This window comes from Pistacia vera, unplaced genomic scaffold (assembly GCF_008641045.1).
Source record: "Pistacia vera cultivar Batoury unplaced genomic scaffold, PisVer_v2 Contig193, whole genome shotgun sequence".
In the NCBI taxonomy this organism is placed as follows: Eukaryota; Viridiplantae; Streptophyta; class Magnoliopsida; order Sapindales; family Anacardiaceae; genus Pistacia; species Pistacia vera.
Genome location: NW_022195994.1, coordinates 630,107 through 641,170, shown reverse-complemented (window position 1 = coordinate 641,170; position 11,064 = coordinate 630,107). Strand labels below are relative to the sequence as shown.

Here is an 11,064-nt window from a genome sequence, read left to right as displayed (position 1 = left end):
TTATTTAATTGTTTATTTGTGAAGCGTGAATGTGTGAAATGTGAATATTACATTTATGTTAAAAATTAAAATTAACTATTAATTTATTATTTTTTAAAATTAATTAAATTTTTAGAAACTTACTAATCAACCCCTATAAAATACTAAAAACCCCCTATAAAATTTTGTTTTGCCCCCAAAATATAAAAAAAATTTGAGGGGGGAAAAAAAATTGTCCAAGCCCCATGGGACCGGTCCTGGGCCCATGGGACCAATCCCGACTAGGCTTAAGGCCTGGTCCGGGTCCTGGTTTTTCTCATGGGCTTGGGACCGGTCCTAGGCCCATGAGTGACTGGTCCCATTTGGGACCAGTCCCAAACGGGCCCAGGCCTGGGCCCGCAAGGGACCGGTCCCTTGCCCACCTCTAGTTGGGAGGAATAAATTGATGAGTATGTTATTTAAATTACTGAATTGTCCTCTAATTAAATATTATTATTATATTATTTTTTAATATTATTATTATTTGGATTATTATAACCCCCCTACATTTAAAAACTTAGCAAAAACAACCCCATAATAAAAGTTTGAAAAATCAACAAAATAACCCCACCAACCCAATCACTGCCGGCCGTCGGCAACCTAACGACGCACCAAAATCTGGCCGAAAATGGCCAAATCTGGTCGTCAACGACCATCGATCTGGCCATTGACGGCTAGATCGATGATGGATCTAGCTTTTGACAGCCAGATCTGGCCGGAAATGGCCATATTGACTCACGGTGGCCATTTTCGGCCTTCCGTGCATAGTTCCGACGGCAGCTGCTGCTGGCCGCGGCGGTGGGCACCGGAAACAGGCGGCGGCAGGTTGCTGGGGTTGGTGGCTTGGGTGGGTTGTAATTTGTTTTGAATTTAAAGGTTATTTAGTCCAAAAAGTTAATTAATTGGAGGTGAATTAGTGAAAACCATATTCATGTAAATAAATTTAAAAATAAGGGCATTATTGTCCTAACATATTATTAATAAGGGATAGAATTATAACGAAAAAAGATAACCCTGGTAATCTTAGAATACCTAAGAAAATGGAGGTAATCAGATTACCTCAAATATTACCAATAATAATCACTATTAGTATTTGAAGATTACCAGTATCTTATATTACTTGACAGCCAAACATAGTAATAAAGTAATATAAGATGACTTAACCCCAGTAATTTCCAATACCCCCTAACCAAACATCCCCTAAGGATTGTAAAGTTATCGCTTATAATATTATTTACAATAAACTACTAGTCTTGTGGTTGAACGACAAAACTTTAGCTATTTGGATGGTTATCTAAAAGTATTCAGTAAACTTTGAGAATTAATTGAGATGTACACAAGTTAATCTAGATACCTCGGTTATATATATATAAGACTAATATTTTTAATAACAACTCACATTTCCTGATGAATGATGAAAACAATATAGTATTTAGCATAGGTTGTAAGTACTTAAATTAATTATTTAAGTCGTGGGTTTTGGTTTATTTATTTATCAATTTCTTAAAAAAATAAATGTTAAATTTATAATAATGAGTTGGTGATGGCAAGGATGAGGTCAAGAAGCATGACCCACACCCACCCTTGATAATTAGGTTGCTTATTGCTGAAAAGCAAAGTAAAATCAAATAGATAATACAACACAAGCATGACGATAGGAAGTTTCTAAAGACCACAACATTGACTATGGCTTCTTATTATTAACACATCAAAACGACTTTCAATTGGAATTTATTTCCTTGGTTGATTATTCTAAGGGTTTTTGTCTAATTCGTGATTTTACTATTAATAAGCCACAACGTGTTTTTCCAAAGTCTAATTTTCAAATTGTTGCGTGTAAAAGAACAAAAATAATCATCTTTATTTAATAATTTTTTTTTTTGTAATCATTAGAAAGTGAAACATATGCCTCCTTTTTTTAAAACACATCTAAAGAATTTATTTGTCTAAATGATTCATGAATAATGATATGTGCAAAAACCAAATTATACTAATCCAAGTGCTAACAATTGAAATTTTGAAATTTTTTTTTTTTTTTTAAGTTGTTTTGGGGAATTGACTTGTNTTTTAGCGCAAAAAAAGAAAAAGAAATTGAAGATGCACTACTGAAAATGATGAAAGAAAAGAGTAAAGTGAGTGCATTACTGAAAAAAGAGAGAGGATGTAGCACACATGCCACGGACTGATAGTGATACTCCTTAAGTCAGAGCATTAATTCTTACTACTAAAAACCACAAGAGTGAACTAGTGCTGAATCAAACTGGACCCAAGGAAGATCAAAACTTTGAGCTTACAACCCAAGAAACTGAACAAATCCATCAGGAAACAGGGTCAAACAAAGTATTAAAAGAGAAGTTAGACCACTTATTCTACCCTTTTATTCTTCCCCCTTAAAACTACAAGACTCGATTAATCCCAAATCAAACAAAATCCAAAAGAGATGAAAAGATAAAGCACAAAAAACAAGAAAGTGAAGAACCCACTGGTGTAATGAAAGAAAGAGTAAAGTGAGACCAATACTGAAATAATACCATCAAACAGGACCCAATAAATATCAAAACTTTGAGAATTAAACTCAAAAAATTAAACAACTCATTACTGAAAAATGATCAAACTAAGTGTTAAGAGAAGTTGGACCATTTAATCTTCCAACTTAAAACTAATAATGAATCAAACGAAACACACAAAAGACAAAACTTTGAGCATAAAACACAACAAACTAAACAACCCATTACAAGAAAATGATCAAACAAACTGTTAAGTGAGAAGTGAGACCATTTAATCTTCCAACTTAAAACTACAAGACTTAAACTAACAGTAATTCAAAAAAAAAAACCCAAAAAAGATGAAAACTTTGAGCACCAAAAACAAGAAAGTGAAGAACCCACTACTGAAAAGAGATGAAAGAAAGAGTAAAGAGAGAAAAGAGACCAGTAGGGCCTATAATGGTGGAGACCCAGTTGTAAAGATTGTCACTTTTGGGTCCAGCAGAGCAATCTGGAGGTGGGTCCGAGTTGAGCTCTGCCATTTCTCTCTGAATTCTCTTCCCTGAAGCGGAAACAGACGTCGTAGAGACCCATGATGAAGTTGAAGCTCCTCCTCCCAGAACTCCACTCCCTCCTATGCTGCTCATCGCTTTAACTCAATGCGCACCGTTTCACCTCATGAGTTGAATTTTGTGCAAGTTCATATTCATAGAGGCCTCTCAATTAATGAACATTTATAAAGTTATAAATCATCCTGGTTATTATGTTTACCTTTATAAGGATATGTAAGTAATTTTAAAGTTTATATATACTTTTTTAATTTTTTTTGTATTTAAGTTATATAAGGGCTTTTATGTCTTCTCACAACAGTACAATTTAATGTAAGGGTGTTTATGTATTTCAGTTAAGCAGATACTATTAAATCAAGTGTCAAATAAAATGGGATACAAATTTGATATTTCAAGTTTACATACGTTAGAGCATCTCAATGTATTATTTACTTTAAAGGGTATTTTTCATATAAATGAAGAGTATTTTTATTTAATTCTAAAAATAAAAAATAAAATTTTTATTCAAATCCAATGAACTCTTTAAATTTAATTAAGATGTTCTTTATTTTCGAAAAAGAGAATTAATTAGATAGAGAATTAATAAATAAAATACATAAAAACTTGTAATTTATTTTTTAAAATTAGGATAAAGAGTAAGATTTGACTCTCTAGATGTGGAGAGTCAAATCCACTCTTTAATTTATATTTAAAGGATAAAAGTATGTTTGACTCTTATTTTTGTGGATAGATTCTTTATAATAAAGATTTTGGGTTATATAAACAGTCCTTTGAAGATGTTCTTATAATATTTTACGTACTTTTTCTTTGAATTTTAAAAAGGGTTATTAGTAATTGGAGGAAAATAAAAAAAATAAAAATAAAAAAAACTAGAGAACCAAAAGTAAATTTCATTTTTATCAATAAATGATATATTTATCAATCAACGGATGCTTTTATATCAATAAATTTCATTTTTTTTTAATACTTTTTATCAATAAATGCATCTGTTTCCTAATAGAAACAAAATTCACTTCCTTGGCTCCGTTTGGTTCACAATTTTGTGTTTTTGGGAAAAGTTTTTTGAAAAAAGTTAAAAAAAAAAGTTGAATTGGGTGGTATTACGATGTAGGATTTATAAATTGTAAAATACCCCCTATGTTTGTTTTTTTACAAAACACCCCTTATAATAAAACATTAAAAGTTAACAAAAACACCTCCAATCCACCCTCAAATACGGACAGCCGGCCACCACCGTCGGAGGGTGGCCGGAGTCGCCGTAACAAAAATATTAAAAATATTTAGGGGTATTTAATTGAATTAACAAATTTAGGGGGTTTAAAAAATGTTGAATAAAGTTGAATAATATTGTGAGTTTTTTGGTATTTTACTGTTTAACTTTTTTGGGAATACTAAAAGTAGTATTCCCAAAATCCAACCAAACGAAACCCTTGTTTCTCTTGTTTTTAAAAAAAAGTGTCATCTAATTAATAGAAACTCTTCTTAGAAAATGTCAGTTAAATAATGATAATCTTTGGGTCAGTGACATTAATCCCTCTAAGATAAGATAAAATGAAATTTTTCCTTGAAGTTTTAAAAATAACAGAAATTTTCCTACCGTTTAACTTCTAAGTGTTAAAATAAAAAATAACATAGAAATTTGGTAATATTTATTAACACATAAAAAGCATTTGAATTATATAATGTTTTATTATAAGAGAATATTATATTAATAGAAAGAAAAATCATTTTGAAGATTATTGGGAATGTTTAGAAAATATGTTTGGTTGATTTGAATAATTGGTGAATAATATATTTGATTGAGAGGATAAATGGGTGGGTATGTTATGTAAATTACTAAATTATCCTCTTTTTTAAATATTAATATTTTTTATTATTATTTTTTGAATCATTTCTTTTAACTTCCTATATTTGAAATTTTGCTAAAATACCCCAACCATATAAAACTTTAATTTTTAGCAAAATTACCCCTACCCACCCCAAGCCACTGCTGGCAGCCAACCACCACCGTAAGTTGCCGTTGGCATTCTACAAAATGGTGCACAACTAGCCGTATATGACCGGTCGTGCATTGGCAAAGTCGGAAATGGCCATGGATCACAAATCCATGGCCGGAAAACAGCTAGATCTATGATCATTTCGCAGCCAAAGATGTGATCGTGAAACGGCCATAGAAACGTCAAATCTGGCCGTTTCCAGCCATGGATCAGATCCATGGACGGAAAAGGCCTTACTGGCCAGATCCCGCTAGTCGTGTACCATCACAGTAACTGACGCCGGCGGTCAGCGGTGGTCTTAGGTGGCTGGGGATATTTTGTTAACTTTTAAATTTTTTTATGACTGAGGTGTTTTAGCTAATTTCTCAAATGTAACGGGGCTGAGTAATTGTTATTTAGTAGACATTTGAGGGCAATTATGTCCGAAATGGTTTTTAATTAAAGACAAAATGGGTAGAAAAATCAGATTACCTCGGTAATGTTTTACTAGCATCCCCTAGCAAGGTAATAAATTACCCCCCACATTACCAACAGTAAACACTATTTGCAATAAAAGATTATCGTAATATTTTATTACTTGCAAACTAAATATTAGAATCTTGCAAAATGAACGAAGATTACACCCATTATCTTATATACTCACGATCCAAACGGCCATGTAACAATGTAAATTTTAATTATTCACAAACAATTTTTATTCGATAGGGGTATATTTATAATTTTAGAAATTAATTTTTTTTGCTATTATATCATACTTTTAAGGGTCTATACTTTAACCCATATTTTTTTATAATTGTGTTTTTTGTTGGTGGAAGGGCATGACGCACGAACAATAAAAAAGTTAACTTAAAATATAATTAACTTAAATAAAGTGCCAATATAACTCCAATAAATTTGAAATCCTTATGTCATCGTTAATCATACGACATATATTATAAGATAACGTAGACAATATTACTAACTTTATATCCAATAATTTTTTGATGAAAAGTTGTATTAAATGAAAGGGAATCCTTAACATACTAGAAAAATTAAATATTATGCTTTTAACCAATATAATTGTTGATACAGAAATATGCATCAACCAATGAATTCCGATTGACCTTGGTGGGATCAGAATAGATCTGTGTGTGATTACGGATAATCAGCGATAGGCAAATATTGAATACAATAAAGTAAATGGCAATGAGAATTTTTAAAGTGGTTCGGCCAGGTAAACTCTTGAGCCTACGTCCATTGTTTTTTGCATTTGCTGTGAGAGCTTACAATGAGAATTCTGTGGGAATGGCGTAACCCCCTTTTTTATCATTTGAGAGGGTTTATATACAAGGTTTGTACAAAAGAAATAGTGAAAATAAAGGGATTACAATTAATTTGAACTACAATTCCAATATTCTCGCGATTGGGTGTTGTAATTACGCAGAGATTGCTGTTGATTTAGTCATTCTTGCAATATCTGAGATCTGAAGTTATCTGGGAATTGATTGAATGATCATTTAGATTGTTCGCAACTAGCTTGTGTTGGGTCGAACTATATGTTGACGAGCTTATGTTGGGTCAGACAACTAGTGGAGTCAGACTGATCTTAGGTCGAGTTGCATCCTCACGATAGTGTGAGCTTGGTGGAAAAATCACATACAACAATAATTTCGAAGAATAATCATACACATACAACATCATATGGCAAAAGATGATTGAGTAAAAGTTTAATTTTAATTTAAAATCAGTCAATCATATTTTGTCATATAATGTTGTTTGAGAAATGTTGTATGTATAGTATTACTCAATTTTAAAATGTTCATAGTCCTATTATCGTAATTACTAGGACCTAAGGATGATTACCCCTAATTTATTAGGATTATATTACCTTAATTTCAATAACTACTACATACTAGTATCTTTTATTTGTCATTATCAAACTTCTTTACTCCTATAGGAATGGAATATTCGTAGCGATAAAAGAGATTGTGAGAAAGTCAAAATACGAGAACTCTCACTTTCAAATGCTCTTACTATTTAGATACTTTCAAGTTACTCCATGTTTATCGATCGAGGAGATGCTTTAGAGGTGGATTCTTCCCAATCCTCTCATAGTAAGGCAAAAAACTATATAATATAATTAATATTATTAGAATAAAATAATTACCCTCTTTTTTATGGATAGATGTTAGTTACATATAAGTTGGTAAAAATTCTATCAATTAAAAACTAAGATAATCTTTATATGTAACATAACATAGGTGTTTCATAATATTCAATATTATAACTAGATTGTTAATCATAAATCATAATCAAGTAGTCCTATCATACATGAACCAATAAACAATTCACAGCCCTCAAACTTGGAAGGCTTTGGATAAGAAGGGGACCAAAGTTAGAAAACAAAAACAATCAACTTTTTCTTTTACTTTATTTCTTTTCTGGTATCCTGTCTAGCCTTTCCTCTGCCTCATTGATTTCTCTTCAGGAGATTTTCAGAACCTACCCCTAACTTTTTGCTAATAATCAAACTTATGTCACTTTAATGGGAAATAGTCAAAAACTACCCCTGAACATCATCCAATTCTGTTAACTTACAAGTTATTATTATTATTATTATTTTTATAAAAATTCAATTCAGTTAATTTACAAGTTGTATAAAATATTATAAATATCGGTAATGTTAGGTTCACAACCCAATTTTATAATATTCTCTCACAACTCCCGTAATTGGTCAGCTCGCAAATGACTCTCGTCTATCTAATTGTAAGCTATCACGTAAGGGTTGTGAAAAAAGATTGTGAGTCATGTTGTAAACCTAGCATTACTTCTATTAATATATATTTTGGTTAGAGTTTTGAATTAAATTCTTAAAAGTGTTAGGTTTGAATAACTGGAATAGCAAACACAATTTCAGCGAGGATAAAATAGTGGTTTTATGTAAATTTCAACTTGCAACTTAAGGTAATATGATGGCGTTAGGGTTTAAGGGTGGTTTTTTACTATTTCCCACAAAAGTGTCATAAATTTAATGATGAGTAATGCTACACTTATACAATTTTTTTACACCATTTTGTAAATATCATGATGTGACATATGCTACAATCATATAAATTTTATTATAATATTAAAAATTTAAAATAATTAAAAATTTATGTGGTTGTGACATATGACACATTATGATGTAATGAAAATTGTGTAAAACAGTGATATAAGTGTATCATTACTCTTTGATGATTAGCAAAACGAGAGAGGTAGTCTCGAAAATCTCCCGTTTATTTCCAAAAGTAAGATTTATATGCTTTATTAGCGATTTTGTTAGCTTTTTAATTTCAAATCCTTGGCTTTTCCATCCATGATGGAGATTGTTGGACAACAACATTTTTGAAACCATTTTATGAAATTTAAAATCTAAACTTCAATACGACTAGTTAGTTCACGTATGATCAGTTAATTTTTGGGATTTTAGAGACAAAATATTACAGATAAGAGAATCAATTCGTGCATGCATAAATTAACTATTGTTATGAAAATTATGATTCGATGAACGTATGAACTTTCATTTATAATATTAAAAATGGAAACTATAAATTTAGAAAGAAGTGTAAACTGCCCAACAGTCTTACTACTTATTGATCTTTAAGTGTTTCTGTTTTTCGTTACTGGTAAAAGCCAAAAGCAAAAGAAAAACTCTAGCCTCAATTATGCAAAACATGTAACATCTTTCATACAAAATCAACTTCTATTGCACAAACCTCAATCCCCTTAAGTTTTATAGTACATACTGTAACTCTACAACTCCAAAATTTTACACAAAATTGAAACTGTATATTATAACATCTGCGACAAGATTATACCTTCAATTGGAATCTTAATTCCATCTCCATGCTTTAGATTTCTACACAACAACCAGATTGAACAAACCCACCAAACTCATCACCCACATTCATCTTCTCCAATTTACCACTTCCCCCTAACCCCATTTCCACTCTATAAAACCCATGTGGAGCTCCTTGATACTCCGACCCGGTTACCACTACCATATTACCCAACATGATCCCACACGATCCCGCCCGGATCGCTGGGTCTAGTTCAGACCAATTTACCAGTTTTCCTTCTTTGCCCACACCAACGTTGGATCTCGGGCACCGACCCGGTTCCCAAACCCCGTCAACCCGCCTCCATTGATCCAACCCGAAATTGTATACGTCCGCACTTCCGTCAAAAGCACCTTGATTCTCAGTTCCATACCCGCTTACTACCCAAAACCCGTCCCCTATCACCACCCCTTCACACTCATCTCGCTCTTGACTCAACTGCGGCAACTCGGTCCACTCATCGAGTCTCAAGTCGTAGACCCACCCGGTTCGCAATGCGTTCTTGTTTTCGTCGTGGCCGCCCGCCACATAAACCCGGCCCGAATGGGATCCGACGGCGAAGAAGGACATTTTCATGGGCATATCCTTGCCTTTTCTCCATCTCTGCATGGCGAATTCATATACAAACACATCACAAACAGGGTCATAACTCACCGGATCCCACCCGCCCATGACCACAAGCTTCCCTTCGCAGCCTGCCAACTGACAAAACAAGGGCAAACCATTCGGGTACTCGGGCACCGGGTCAATCCGGCTCCATACTCGACCCACCGGGTCACACACGGTAAGACCGTAACTCAGCGACTCACCCGGTTTCGGCCCATCATCGGAAATTTTCCCACCGCTGAGAGCTTGAACCAAGCAAGCCAATTGATGGGTGTGCCCGGATTGCTTCCTGTGGTGATAGAACTCTCTGCAGAGAAGCAACTGGCGCCAGCGGCGGCAGACACCGGAGGCGACGCCGTGGGAGAGGTAGGGGAGGCGAGTGAGGCAGTCGAGGCCGAGTTCGTGGGGAAGAGAGGGGATTAACTCAGTGAACTCGGAAGCTTCCATTTTGTTGAAGTAAAGTGAAGTTAAGTGTGAAGATCTAGTTTATGTTTTTTGATTTTGTTTTTGTTTTTGTTTTTGTTTTTGTCTGAAAGGTTTTGAAGTTTAAGGTCGCTATTTATAGAAAGCAGTTAGATAACAGAAACCTTCGAAACCGGTAGAAGGATTCTGCCAGGTGTACTAGGTTTTTTACATGCAATAAATTAATTACAATTTTATTAAGCTCTGTACAATATTATTTACTATTCTTTTATAAAAACAAAAAATCTTTATTATTCGGATTAAGAGTTCATAACAGATCATTAATATCATTATCCATCAAATATCAATTTAATTATGTTGTCAGACTTTTTAGAGTATCAGTCACTATAAAATTATTGAAATCGTTGAACAATATTACTGAGTTCATGTTATTATCGATTTTACTCATGTGTGTAGTATTGTATATAAAACAAAAAGATTATTAATTATATTTATATTGTCATCAATTATTTTATAAGATATTTGATAGATGTTTTTAAATTGGGTTTATTGATTTATCATATTATTATAAAAGAAAAAAGTTAATTTTCTGTTAATATAGAATAATATTGTAAGAGGTGGTTATTAACTAAGATGGTTAAGTGTTAATTGTTATAACGAATCTATTTTTTATAATTTTTTGGTAACCAACATCGAAATCTGTATATATTAAAATTAGATCAAAATTACTGATATTAAAATTAAATTATAAAAATATGGAAGTTTGCCTTCTTAATTTGCGGCATAAATTTTGGTTTGGTACAACCGCGGAGAGATATTATTAGAAAATTTGATTGGTAGTTACAAGGACGGATAAGGATTGATTACGTGGCATAAGTTTCTGTTCCTTAAGTGGGTCCATGAACACGTGGCCCAGTTTGGATGATTGTGATTAATCGGGTGGATTCTGCACAACACGTGGTTGATAAAATGGATTGATCGAAGTGTACAGTGAACTGACACGTGGTGGATAAGTGGATAGAGTATTTCTGTTCTGAGTGAGACTTAATTTGTCTCCACGTTCACATGCAAGTGGTTTAAACTTTAAAGTATTTCCTTTTCCAATTCC

The 11,064-nt window shown here is 32.9% G+C and overlaps 1 protein-coding gene across 1 annotated transcript; it reads right to left on the bottom strand.

Annotated features, from left to right (window-relative positions):
* Nucleotides 1-8,729: 8,729 nt before the first annotated feature.
* On the bottom strand, nucleotides 8,730-10,044 carry LOC116127683 (F-box/kelch-repeat protein At2g44130-like). The gene has a single exon (XM_031413315.1). The coding sequence runs from the start codon at nucleotides 9,978-9,980 to the stop codon at nucleotides 8,940-8,942; it is 1,041 nt and encodes a 346-aa protein (XP_031269175.1). The 5' UTR covers nucleotides 9,981-10,044; the 3' UTR covers nucleotides 8,730-8,939.
* Nucleotides 10,045-11,064: the final 1,020 nt, after the last annotated feature.